Source organism: Zonotrichia albicollis, chromosome 2 (genome assembly GCF_047830755.1).
Source record: "Zonotrichia albicollis isolate bZonAlb1 chromosome 2, bZonAlb1.hap1, whole genome shotgun sequence".
In the NCBI taxonomy this organism is placed as follows: Eukaryota; Metazoa; Chordata; class Aves; order Passeriformes; family Passerellidae; genus Zonotrichia; species Zonotrichia albicollis.
Window position 1 is genome coordinate 43,835,239 of NC_133820.1, and position 13,129 is coordinate 43,848,367.

The 13,129-nt window shown below is 48.8% G+C and overlaps 1 protein-coding gene across 5 annotated transcripts in view; it reads right to left on the reverse strand.

Moving 5' to 3' along the window:
• Window positions 1-13,129, reverse strand: part of GAB2 (GRB2 associated binding protein 2) — a 94,132-nt gene that overhangs the window by 11,631 nt on the left and 69,372 nt on the right. For 2 of the 5 annotated variants that reach the window (XM_074535013.1, XM_014266171.3), the window contains 4 exons: window positions 5,513-5,753; window positions 2,287-2,885; window positions 1,149-1,243; window positions 143-425 (listed from right to left, as the gene is read on the reverse strand). In XM_074535013.1, the coding sequence (XP_074391114.1) occupies window positions 143-425; window positions 1,149-1,243; window positions 2,287-2,885; window positions 5,513-5,753 (1,218 nt within the window). The remainder of the gene's footprint in view (window positions 1-142; window positions 426-1,148; window positions 1,244-2,286; window positions 2,886-5,512; window positions 5,754-13,129) is intronic. The other 3 variants (XM_014266172.3, XM_074535011.1, XM_005485818.4) reach the window with 3 other exon arrangements.

Sequence of the window (13,129 nt, forward strand, 5' to 3'; positions counted from 1 at the left end):
GGGACAACTGAAGGTCTGACTGTGCTGGCAGTAGCAAAGCACACCTCACGTGGGACTGGACACAACTTCACAGATGTAGTCTGAAGTATTAAAAAAACAGAAGGACTTCTGGGAAGGTTTGTGCACAGCCAAAGGTTCTTACCTTTCCGGTCGGGTTTGAGGTTGCGGTTGACTGGCGGGGGCTGGATTTCACTCAGCCGCCGGTGGCACTGAGCCACGGCTCCTCCTTTATGCACGGGAAGGGTGGCCGAGGACAAGCCCACCAGGTCAAAGTGATGCGGCCCAGGGCTCATGGGGATGTAGAGACTTTGGGCATTGTCGTTGGCTTTCTCGGCGTGGATTAGGGGCGAGGAACCGGGGTTCATGGGGACGTAGTTGTCCTCGGAGTCGGTGCTGTGGGAGCGGGCCACCACTGCCTTGGCCTGCTGGGGGAGGATCAGGCACTGTGAGCATCAGGCACTGCTCAACCCCATCCACTACAAACCCTTCATTTCATCATAACCAAACAACATCTGAGGGGACACTCACTCTAAAATCTAAGCACAAAGGGAAGGAATGATCTGTCCCCTCCTTGGACATCAGTTTGCACTGAGAGGGTCTACCTCCTTTGTTTCCAAGACATTGCAACATCCTGAGTTTTCAGAAAGGTCTTTATCACCCAGAGCTGAGCATCTTCTCATGATCAGAGTGAGCTGGAGAAGCATGCTTAACCTGGAAAGTCTTTCTTCCCTAGGCTGTGTCTGTGACTAAAACGGAATATGAAAGGTTGCTTTAATGTCATTTCCAGTTCAGGAAATCTTAGAAAGTGCACACAAAAGAGGCTGTTCTGGCTACATGTCAAAATTTAGCTCAGCGGCATCCCAAGCTTTCAGGAAGAAAGCAAACTCTTGGGTAGTTTTTTTTGGGCCAAAGCTGCAGGCAGATACACTGTGTGTAAGCAAAGCTCTGCACATCATGCTGGGTTAGATGGTTGCCACCCCCTCTGTTCTCTGCAGGTCACCATGGTTTAAACAGAAACCATTAACAGACCCTTCTCGACTTAGCTCTGCAGGACTGGCTGTGAGGGCCAGCTTGGAACCAACCTGTCTCTGGATCTGTAAGGTGCAAGTGGTGCCTGCAGTGTGGTGGCCACACCAAGGCCAACTCACCAGGTAGGAGTGGTATCCATCGTTCATGGACTCCACTGACTGCACAGCGCTGCCGCCCCCGTGCTGGGGGTACTCGTACGTCTCACAGGAAGAAGCTGCAACACAACCACAAATTCGTGTGTCCCACTACAGCTGATAACAAAAAGGGGTCATTGAAAACAAAATCCAGGCACTGGTAGGGCAGTATCTGTTCTTGTTGATTGAGATGCTGATGAGAAGATGTGGTCTTTAGCTTGCCACAGGCTCTCTGCCATGCTCCTTTCCAATTAGCATCTCTTTGATGCACCAGCACAACTGCACGTGCCATGCAGACCTAACCCTGTTCTGCTGAAGTGCTGCAAAATCCCAGGGGTAAAGGTGTTAGATAAGGCAGATCATGGTGACAAAACTGGGTTAAGGGGAAGCTCTGTTAGAGCTTGCTCAGTAAATGTAGAGGCTGGCAGCCTCCAGGAAGGGGAGGATGGGTGCTAAGCTCCTAGACCAGTCTGTTTACTGATGAGCATGAATCTGATCTCAGCCCAAGGGTGGGCATTTAGGTAGCAGGAGATGGAAGAAGCATTTCAGAGAGCTGTCTGTATAATTTACACTGCATTTTCTCTCCAGCCACCTTTTCTAAGTTACTTTGCAACTATCTCATCCTAGGCACGAGGTTTGGAAAGGGCACGTACACCTACAGCACACCCATGGCCAATGGCAATTGTGGCTCTGCTGCACTTAGGGTTGCTGGATTTTGGAGACATGCAAAACCAAGGTTTTGCTCACCCACCTTTGTGAGCAAAACCAAGGCATACTTCCAAGCTGAAGTATGTTCTGATAAACCTGGATATGAGTTAAAGTAAAGGTAAGCTAAAAATTGCCGAAATCACAAAAATCTGGCAAAGGGCTGCATAAGCAAGCTCATTTGGGGTTTTGGTTTAAGGTACAACACAGCCAAGAGCCAGCTGAGCAGCTCTGGTGGGCAGAACTCTGTGTATGCCTCTCCATGCCTTCTGAATACAAAAACCAGGGCCAGATCCTGGCTGAGCAGAGTTTCTCTGTGTTCTGGTTGATGCCATGTGCACCCCAGCCCTACCACAACCCAGTGGGACAGATCCACCCAAGGCTGCTGAATAGCCCAAAGCCACCCCCAAGTCCCCACCTCCAAATTCACCTCGGTGCAGTCTGCTGTTCTCCACTGCTGGCAGCGTGTTTCTCCGGGGAATGGTGGCTGCCATGGGGGTGAGACCTAGATTTTCACCAGGCTGGGGCCGCTGGGGTGGACTGCCCCAGCGTGGCTCTGTCTGCCCAGGCTTCGGGGGCCGTGGGGGTGGCGCAGCGGGCGAGTCGCTGGCGGCCACAGCCAGAGCGTTGTGGTTCTTGTCCAGTGTAAATGTCCTGGGGATCTGGTAGATGGAGAGTGGGGTGGCAGGGATGTCATAGGAGTCCGTGGAGAGCTCCCCAAACTCCTTGCATAGGGTGTTGTTGGGAGTCTTGTAGGTGTAGACCTCCTCATTATCAGTTTCGGAGCTGGTGAGGCTCGACTTGGGGTGGGTGTAGGAGCCAAAGGAGCGCGGGAGGTCGTAGGCACTGTCCCTGAACTCCGAGTTGTGCCGGCTGGGTTTTGGCAGGCTGTAAAAGCCATGGAGCTGCCCGCCAACGCCGTTCATGCAGTGCCCGTTGCCCTGCGAGAGCTTCTGCACCGCCGAGTCGCTCCGCATGAAGAAGGCAGACCTGGTGGCTTGGGAGAAGCTGGCACTCCTGCAGAGGGAGAGGAGAAAGGGGCTGGAATGGGGGGAGAGCTGGTTCTGGGAGCACTGCTCCCTCTGTACATCACCTTACTGGCCTGCCCTGCCCAGCTCCAGAGCAATGAGAACACCTCAGACCCCTCCAAACACGCCCACAAGCCACTTGATCCTGAAACACCATCAAAATGACTCTGTCATAGGCGAGAGGTACATGCACTCAGCTCCATGACAGAGCTATAAGCAAGAACGAGCCTTTTGTCCAGACATAAATTGATCCAAAAGGGCAATTTTCACACCAGCTGACAACATCCCAGGGCACAGCTGCCAAGTGTCAATCTGCCAGCATTGCCATCATGCCTTGACTGCCCATCTGCAGTTCAGGAGGGAGATTTTATCTCACCTCTACCTTGCAAATGTGCAAAGGCCTGAAAAAATTCCTGATGGGGATTATTTCAAGGTCTCCAGCCATGTCATCATCCTGCCCTGTTGCAGAACAAGCACTGGGGAGGTAATAGAAGTCCCCGGCTGGGATCTGCGGTTTGCAGTCCTGATGTGCACAGGGGGAGGAATGAACCTTCAGATTTGTAAAAACCCTGGAGTTGTTCAGGGTCAGCAGGGCAGTGTGGTCACCAGATCCATGCCTTGGTAATGATTCCTCGATTGATGTGTGGTCATGCCTGGGGACTCATCAGAACAGGGGCCTAGAACAGAGATCTCAGGCCTCTAACAACTCCTGGTGAGCCACTGCTGCTCTGCTGATTCCCCTCAGGGTACTTCATCTCCTGTTTTATCCCTGCTTTATGCCTCACATGGGTCAAGCTTTTGGGGACCACACTCTCCCAGTCAGAAAGGGCTCAGCCAGCCCCATGTAAACACTCCCCCACATGAGAAAGTTCTGCCCTGTATCAATCACTGTGGTGAGAAAAAGTGAAATGGTTATGGAGAGTTTCCAGTTGTGGCAAATCACTGGGAAAGTGCCAGTCCTTTGGGAAAAGCTGGGAGATGCTGGTTTACACTGTGGTTGATGCTCTGCAGGGACAACAGGGACTCTGTTTCCTGGAGCCAGCACGAGATGGCGCTCAGAAATAGAGTTTATTTAGAGGAAAAAGCAAGTGATGCTCTGATAAGATAAATGAATCCCTGCCACCTTTGGACCTCAACCCACCCAGAAGTGGTTTGGGTTCTGTCAGGGTATTTTTGGTCGACACTTGAAACATCTCATGGGTTAATTATTCTGCATTGCCTGCCAATTAGCTACTATTACCCTCATTTTATGGATGAGTAAAGTAAGAGTTCCAGAGCAGAAAGGGGAGGGATTCCCAGCAGTCCTGCAGCCTGACTCCATGCACTGGGCATTGATCAGAGCATTATTTCTGGCCCAGTTGCAGAAGTTACCACTGGCCAGGTTTGTTTCTGCTCACCAAAGCATTGGTGCCTGCGCCCTTCTCCTCCAGGTCCCAGCCCCGTTCAGGTTCCCAGAGAGTGGCTTTTAGGCATCCTCACAGCTGGAGTGTGAGAGGACCATTTTTTTAAACCACTGTTCCATAAACTCTATCTGAAGTTAATTTTTCTGAGCCTTTTTCCGTTGTTGTTTTCTGAGTAGGGAAAGTCAGCTGCAGCAGGAAAGCCCAGTGGATGCAACCCGAGCTCTGCACTCACTCACGCCAGCTGGGATCCGACTGTCTCTCCCTCCCTCCTTGCCTGCTCCTGCGAGCCAAAACTCTCCACGTCAAAAAAACTCCTCGCTATTTAAGGCAACCGGCTGGGTCTGGAGGCGGGGACTGTCGCTGGCTCAGGAATCCCACACTGTGCACCACCAGCTGCCACCAAAGCCAGCGAGCTCTGCAAGGGGTGAACGGCAGGGTGGTGCAAACCCTGCCCATCCCTTTGTCCTTTTTCTGGTTATTTCTGGAATTAGGGCCCTGCCTGCAGGATCACAAAGTGGTTAAGGCTGGAAGGGACCTGTAGAAATTATCTGGTCTAAACTCTTCCTCAAGGAGGGCTGTGGCAGGACTGTGCCAGACAGCTTCTGAATATCTTCAAGAATGGAGACTCCTAAACTTCTCTGGGCTACATGTGCTAGTGTTCAGTCACACTCACAGTGAAAAAATGCTCCCTGATGTTCAGATGGGATCTCCTGTGTTTAAGTTTGTGCCCATGGCCTCGGGTCCCTGGCACTGGGCATCACTGACAAGAGCCTGGCTCCATCCCCTTTCCACCATCCCTACAGGGGAGATACCCCTGAGACTTCTCTTGTGCCAGCTGAAACAGTTCAGCTCTCTCAGCCTTTCCATTTAAGAAAGATGCTCCAGGCCCCTCAGCAATTTCATGCCCCTTTGAACTGGACCCAGTATTGACCCCAGGGTACTGCTAGGGACTGGCCTCCAACTAGACTTCATGCCACTGATCCCCACCCTCTGGGTCTGGCCTTTCAGCCAGCTTTTAACACCACCTGAAAAGCCAGGAAAGCTGGGAGCTTGTGAGGTCACCACTCTGACCTCCTCCCAACCATGATGAGATGAGACCATCATTCAGGACTTTCTCCAGATGGGTTTTGCAGACCTCCAAGGATGGAGGTGGGTTGAGCCCCTCACACCCAGCCCTCCCCTCAGCTGTCCCCGAGCAGGTGGGCCACAATACCTCGCATTTTCTGACTTTCTGCTCATGCACTGGTGCAGGAAAAGGTAGTCCTGGGGAGCACTGGCAGACAGGGTGCTCTGGAGGTGGCTGGCAGGTGAGTCGAAGGTGAACAGGGTGGGCTGGCTGGAGTGGGACGGCGCTGAGGACTTGCGCTCCCGCAGCAGGTGGTGGCTGGCGCCGCTGAGCTCGGCCGGGGAGGAGCGCGGGCCGTGGTTCATGGAGACGATGCTCCTCAGGGTGTCTGTGCAGGGAGCAAGCACACCTGTGAGTGTCAGACACTGCTACCCCACATCCCGCCTTCCCAGGCTTTCCTTTCATAAATGCTCTGGCATTATGGAGGTCACTGTGGTTTGCTCACGGCTCCAAGGGATCCTCTCAGCTTCTCTACTCAGAGCACATGCAACTACAGGTACCATGTATGGAAATAAATATGTATTATATTTTATCACAAAGCACATTTCCTAATTTTATAATACTTTGTCACATGCTTAGTGGCTTGCTGGGATGTCTGCAGGATGTCAGCCTATTTCATGGGGAGCTCAGTGGGTTGTTAAAACCTAATTTAAAAGAGAGGAGCTTTCATACCACAGTGAGATGTGATTTAAGTCACCTCCATCACTCTGTGTAAGGGCATCACTGCTATCCCTTTACACTTGGGTTAACTGAGGAATAGGGTGGGAATCTAGATGGACATAACGACAGCGAAGATGAAAAATATTCTCATGTTTCCAAATTCTGTATTGATTTTGTGATCTCAAGAGAGTTGCTGCTGTTTTCTGTGAATTTAAAGGGATGCAGACCCAAGACATGACTCTTAGAGCCCACTCCCCCTGCTCAAGGAGAAACAGACTTTAAAATATTAAATCAATTTAAATGGAGAGTATCCCAGAGGTCAGGAATAATCACTCCAGCCCTCTCGTAAGTGTGCTTCATTAATTCAAACCACAGATGAATTTTTACAGCCAAGCTGTAAATCCCCATAAAATAAAAAAAAACAACCAAACAAAACCAAAACCAAAAAAGCCAAAACAAAACTAAAACACCCAGGAAACCCACAAGCTGCAGAATACTTTGGAAATGCTGATCCATCTCTGGTTGCAGAAGACCACAGACACAGAAGACCATCCATGCACTCCTGACTTGTGAAAACCACTCACTGTGGTTTGCAGAAGTCACACTTCATATAGTAAGTGTGATTTACATTTATTTGGTGCTGATAAAAAACACAGAAAAAAAACAAACCCCAACAAAAAGGGGAAATCCACACATTTTCTAGCCACAACTAATTTGGGAATGGATCTCAGGTTTCCCTGACATGATATTCACCAGCTCTTCAAATTTGACTTCAGGCACCCATGCTCCAACACAAGGATGAGTGACTTGTTATACATTACCAACCTCTTTTTTTCCATTCCTTCCCTCAAATTCCAGACCCTACCAGAAATTTTGCACCTGACTCCTTTATGCTACAGAGAAATGAGTTCTCTACAAAGTGGCTGTAGTGGCTCAGGCAAGGAGAAGCTCCACACAGGGTGATTTTTCACCAACTTGTGAATCATGTCAAGATACAAAATCAATCTGTCTGCTGATCATTCACAGCTGCTACATTTTTTTCCCTGGTGTTACTGCAAACTTCACCCAGTGCACAAAAAGTACATTAATAAAAGCCAAAGAGCCTGCCTTGACTGTGTTGTTTGGTTTGTGCTAAACACAGAAAGGATCGATATTTAACACTGACATTAATGGTGGGGGATGACAGCTTAAAACTCTGATTCTTGTCTTTTTTGCATGGGCATTAAAGATCCCCTGGGGCTCCTTCATGGGAGTAAATGGCCATCTCAGTGTCCCCAGACAAAACAGTGTCTTGACCCTCATTCTTATTAAATATTTATCCCATAGCAGTGCAGAATGATCCCCATTGGAAAAGGAGTCTTGAGAGCTATGAAAATTCCAAATTGAGTGCTTTGAGATCAACCAGGATGAGAGATCCCAAACCCACACTGCCATCAAAAACAGGGGTGCTGCACCCAAAGTGCCCCTCAGGAGCCCCATCTTGCCACCTCCTGAATCAGCACCAAAACTGCCCACGGCACTGTGCTTTGGCCAAGCCTCTTTGGGCATGGTGAGCATGACAGGTTGGTGTTGTGCTCCCATCCCAGCATGAAGGTCACCTCTGGGGACAACTGTGAACTGCACGGCGTTGGGGTCCCTCCAATAGCTCAGAGCTGTCCTCTCACACTATCCCTGCAGGCTCTGCACTTGCCATTGCATCAAAATATCATGGCAAGGCAAAATACACGCGGGAGTTGGAAATAACACTGATTTATTTGTGCTAACACAGCCTGAGGGGAGAGATGGGGCAGCACAGAGGAGACAGTCCCCAGCAACACCCCAGGGCACAGCAACTTCCAATGGTAACACTTCAGGGAGCCCTGGCATTCTGCACTGCCAGGAGATCTTAATCTTTCCCCAAAAATCAGTCTAGTTTGGGGAAAGCGGAGAACACAGTGCAAAAGATGCACTCAGAAATTAGGATGAGCTACTCCATGGTTACTCCAACCACGTAAATGAAAATGGGGGAGGAAGGGGGGCAGGAGGCAATGCCTGGTAAAAGCATGTCACTTCCCTGGGGAAAGACGCTCTATTGGCATCCTCATCGATTTTCAAAATGAATTCCCAGCTTGCTTCCCACAGCGACCTGGCCACTGAGAGCATTAGTGGGAGCCAATTCAGGACTCACGTACTCCATTAGGTCTGTGAGATGAACTCTGTAATAGTAGGTGAGAGATGGATTGCTTTGCAGGGCTGGGAGGGTATTGCAAGGGCTGGGAAGATAAATCCTGTTGAAGGAGACTGCCAAGATTGGTCTGGATTTTTTATGTTGTGGGGTTTTTTGGCACCAGAATAAAGGACAGCTCATGTGTCCAGGTCACACGCTGACAGAGGGTCCTGCTGGAGGGCAGGAAAGGGGGCAAGAAAGGAAATGATGGTAGAAAAATAGTATTTGAAGACTAGCACAGGCCAATGGAAAAATCAAGACACCACATCAAGTTAAACACAGGCAGATCCCCATGAGGGTAAGGCACAGAGGATGAATACGAGACAGAGATCCCAAAGCCACTTTAACTTGCCATGCTGCAGCACCCAGCTGCCAAGCAATGAGGACAAACACTCCTTTCCCACATCCCTGCAGCGCTCTTAGAGAATCCATGGGATCCCATCTGGATGCCTCCAGGCAGCAGTCCCACCCGCATCATGACCAAAGATACTCAACTCGAGCTCTCCACAAGCCAAAAAGAATGATGATTCTCAATCCCTCATGGCCATCCACCTTGGGGCCATGGATAAACCCAGGCCTCTCCATCATTTAACAGCGTAGACGTAACCCTCTAATCCTTTGGCTTGATGTTGGGATCTTGAGTTTATGCTGAGGGAATGTATCAAGTACAGCCAAGGAGGGATAAGATCCTGTGCAGTTCCTACTGCCTCTCCCAGGGGGGACAGAGTTAAAGTTATGTAGTGGGGCCATGTGGGAAGTGTCATCTTAACCCCATGTTTCCTGGCCAGTTCTCCTCTGAGTTTGGGGAACTGAACTCTCACGGTCTGGAAAAGGCAGTGTTGGACGCCCACAAGTTAAAATCCAATGTCAGCAGCATGATTTACACAAGTACATCTTGCTGGGCCCAGGCTGCAGCTGTTGCACTGGTCCCTGCAAGAAGCCAGCAGCTCTGTGGGGACAAACCAGCACAGCCCTGCAATTCCCCATGACAACAGTGGCCTTTGGCTGAGGGCTTGGAACTCACTAGTTCAGGTTGAGATATATCTTTTTGTCCATGTGTTACAGCAAAGTGAGGAAAAAAACTTGGAAATCTATCCTCAAAGTAAAAACCCACAACTGTGAGCACAGCCAGCAATGGGATGGACTAGGCTGGGAGCCAGGAATTTTTTATGAATGTTTTCAATCCCCCAAAGCGGTAATTCCCTCCTTGTTGACAGTTCTGAATTCCCTTGCTCAGAGCACTCAACTACTGCTATGTGCACATAGCTTCACACAGTGTTCCTGGGCTTATCTGAACAAAATAATAACTCAGCCTCCTTTGGAAACTGTTGCTCTCAATGTCCTTTTCCACCGGAGCCACAACGTCATCCTTCCCTGCCTGAAGGCAGAGGCTGGGGCTGCAGCTCCCTGTATCTTCACATGATGCTGTGGATAAATTCCTGTGCTCCTGTTGATTGCAGCAAAGGTGCCAGGCTTGTGTGGCATCCCTAAATGGCACAAAATTCCCATGATCCCCAACACCAAACTGGCAAGGACTGGTCCAAGTGCTCCACAGATAAGAGCTCCTCAGATCTGCTCTGGCCACCAAGTGCCTTGGACCACACTGCTGATTTTGTGCCAGTAAAAACTTGTGGCAAATGAGACTTTCTTTATCAAGGGAATAGTAGAAATCTACTACAAATAATCCCTGGGATGGCACAGAGCAGATAATGCTCATGCACCATCGTCTTCCTCACCATCTGGAGCAGTTCCATCATTTATCAGCAAAAAGAGGGGGAACATCATGGGAATCACATGGGAATTTCCCCGCACTCTCACTTTTGTTGCCAGCTCTCTCCTCATGCACAAATACTGAGAAATAATTAAAACAAGACAAACAACCCTACCAAAACAAGCCATGCACATGCTTCTCCTGGCAAGAAGAGAACAAACAACATGTCCAGTGGATGAGTCAACACATCACAGCGCTGCCAAGAGGCCCTGGGATGCCATGAGGATGAGCATGGCACCCGAGGAAGGTTTATTTGCTGAGCTTTCCCTATTGCCTCCAAGCTGGATGGCATTTGGAAAAGCTGTTGTCAGTCTGAGCATGCATTGGCAGATCACTAAAGGTTTTCTCCAGCAGGTTGGTGGGACACAGCATCCGATCTGGATAATTTCCCCTCTCCTTCAAAATGGAGAGCTGTGTGCATGGACACAAGCACCCCAATTCTTTTCACTGCCCAAATTTTGGGTGCCAATTAGGGACAGTTGAGCTTCCTAAAAGTGAGGACAGAGCACAGCTTCATCCCTGACTGCAGAAGAGCTGAAAAGCAGAGAGACAACAGTGACATAGGGCTTTTGAGCTTTTCCTTTCCAGTCTCTGATGCTCATTTCCACTTGCTTTGGTAAACTGGTCAGGACAGACTGGCCAAGGGAAAGGAGGAGCATCACCCCTTTACAGACAAGGACCTGCTGCACAGAGGGCTGAGGGCATGGTTTCAGTTATACAATTTCACCCATCTAAATGATACTTAGCCTATGCTAGTTTCCTTAGGTTTTCTCTCTAGAGAACAGTGGAATCTCCCAATTATTGAAGCATTTGACACAGGATAGGGAGAATTACCCAATAAAGAGTTATGGGAGAGATAGTGAGAAAAAGATGACAATAAATAAACTGCCTTTCTCTATTAGTATCAGTGCTGTGCTTGCATTTGTATGAAACAACTGAAAAATATTGGCAAAGTAAGAGAGCATTTGCTTCAGAGAAGCATGGGAAACAGGGGAAAATATCACAGTGCTGGACAGTGAGAGCAAGAAGAGAGGGAAAGGAACCTGACCTCAAAGCATTACATAGCTCACTTATTTTAACAGTAATCAATTCTTTGAAGGACGAAGGGGCAGAAGGAGAGAGACTGAAACTGAAACAATGCAATGCTTCCCCCTGTAGAATACAGGTTTGCTTCTGCAAGATGAGGCTGTGCCCCAAATCCCATCCCTGCCCTGGGAAATACCTCCTGGTGACAGCAACCCATCTCTGTTTCATGTCAACATGTCCTGGACATAGCAGTTACCACCTGAAGAGCAAATCTGCCACTTGATGGTGGAGCGCAACACTCATGTCAATACTTGGAAGTCTAACATTTGGCCAGACTGGGACTCCTGGTGTGCACCTATTTAATTTTGTTATAAGGGCTTCAGTGCTTTGAGATAAAAGCAGATGAAGGTGGAGGCTCACAAACACGGTTTATGTGTGCCTTTGAGCATCCCACGTGGGACACTCTCATCTGAGAGTCCTGGAGTGGGACGGTGACCCACAGCTAGGGATGAAGGACAGTCCCAGGGTGGCAGCATGGGCTGGGCTGGGCCTTGTTTGCTGCATGGAACTCACCTCATCTTGCTCTGCTTCATGGATCATCGTTTCTGATATTACAAAACCAATCTGTTGAGGGGATGCCAAACCCATCTGATTAAATGGTACAAAGAAAAGGCTGGAACAGAGGAAAAGGGAAAAGATGATGTGGTGTAACTATAAAAAACACAAAGTGGTCTCAGGGTGGGGCATTTTTGCCTTTGTCAGGGTAAGTATATAAGGTGGCAAAACCAAGGCAATGGGGATGTGTAGAATTAGCTGCTTTCTGTCTGTGGGTGGCACATGTGAATTCTGACAGATGCCAGGGACATCCTTAGCAAGTCTGTCTGGAGCTACAAGTAGCCTGTGGAGGCCAGTGCTGCAGGACAGGGTTGAAGCTGCTGAAAACAAAGAGGTATAGAAAGAGATGACACATTTGTATGAGAAAAGGGTTTTTCCCCCAGAGGCAGGCTCGTGATGGCCCAGGATCAAACCAGCTCTCTTACGGTGTGACATGAAGCTCTGGCATCCTGTTTGGGAGGATTGCACTGGATATTATTATTGGTTATTAAAACTGGTTATTACTATTTATGATGATGATGACTAATGAATTTGGCACCTCCTAACCCAGTTTTCCCTTGGAAATCACACTAGAGCAGTCTCACCCAAGCACTGCAGTCCAACACGTCATCAAAAAGTCCAGAAGCTGATGAACCACTGGCTTCCACTAGCCCAGGAAAAACTTACTTTTAGGTCCTGAACAAATTTTTCCTCGTCCTCTTATCATTCACTGCAAGCAGTATGTGGGAACCTCTCCTTGCCTGAGCAAACATGAGTGCATGCCTCACTTAGCAGGGATGGAGCAGAAAGAATGAATCCTGGTCTAATCCCTGACAGGGCTTCTTAACAGCCCGCTTTAAATTTTATAGCCCTTTTTATAGACAGTGGGAGTGGAGGTCTTTAATGTTCCAGCAGAGCAGAGAAAAACTTTCACTAGAAGAAAATGTGAACCCATTTTACTTATGCATGATTTAGGACCATTTCTATTCAAGGCAGAGCACAAGAGGCCCAAATATTTGCACTTTGTATTATAGAAGAACTGCCATTCCCAGCTCTTTACAGAAGTAATTTATTTCGATCTCACCTTACCTTGGGGGAAGAAACATTACAACTCCCAGTTTGTCAGGGAGTCAATAAAACAGCAACACTGTTATGGGTCTGCTCTACCATTGCTCAGCAAGGCAAGGCCTGGGGAAAAAAAAGAGCACCCCAAATTTCACCTCTCAGAGTCCCCTTCTTCAAGGGTACATTTGCACTCATGCATACAACCTAACTGCAGGAGTTTGACTATGTTTTTCTCTCCTCTATATAAGATTAATGTTATTTTTGCTCTGTGGTTGGTGTTTTAGCTGATGAGTTAAAAGGAAAGGGAGGTGGGAGCTGCAGTGCAGGGGTATGGGGTGAAGATGAGGACAGGTGGCTGCAGTAGAGCTCCACATTTCTCACA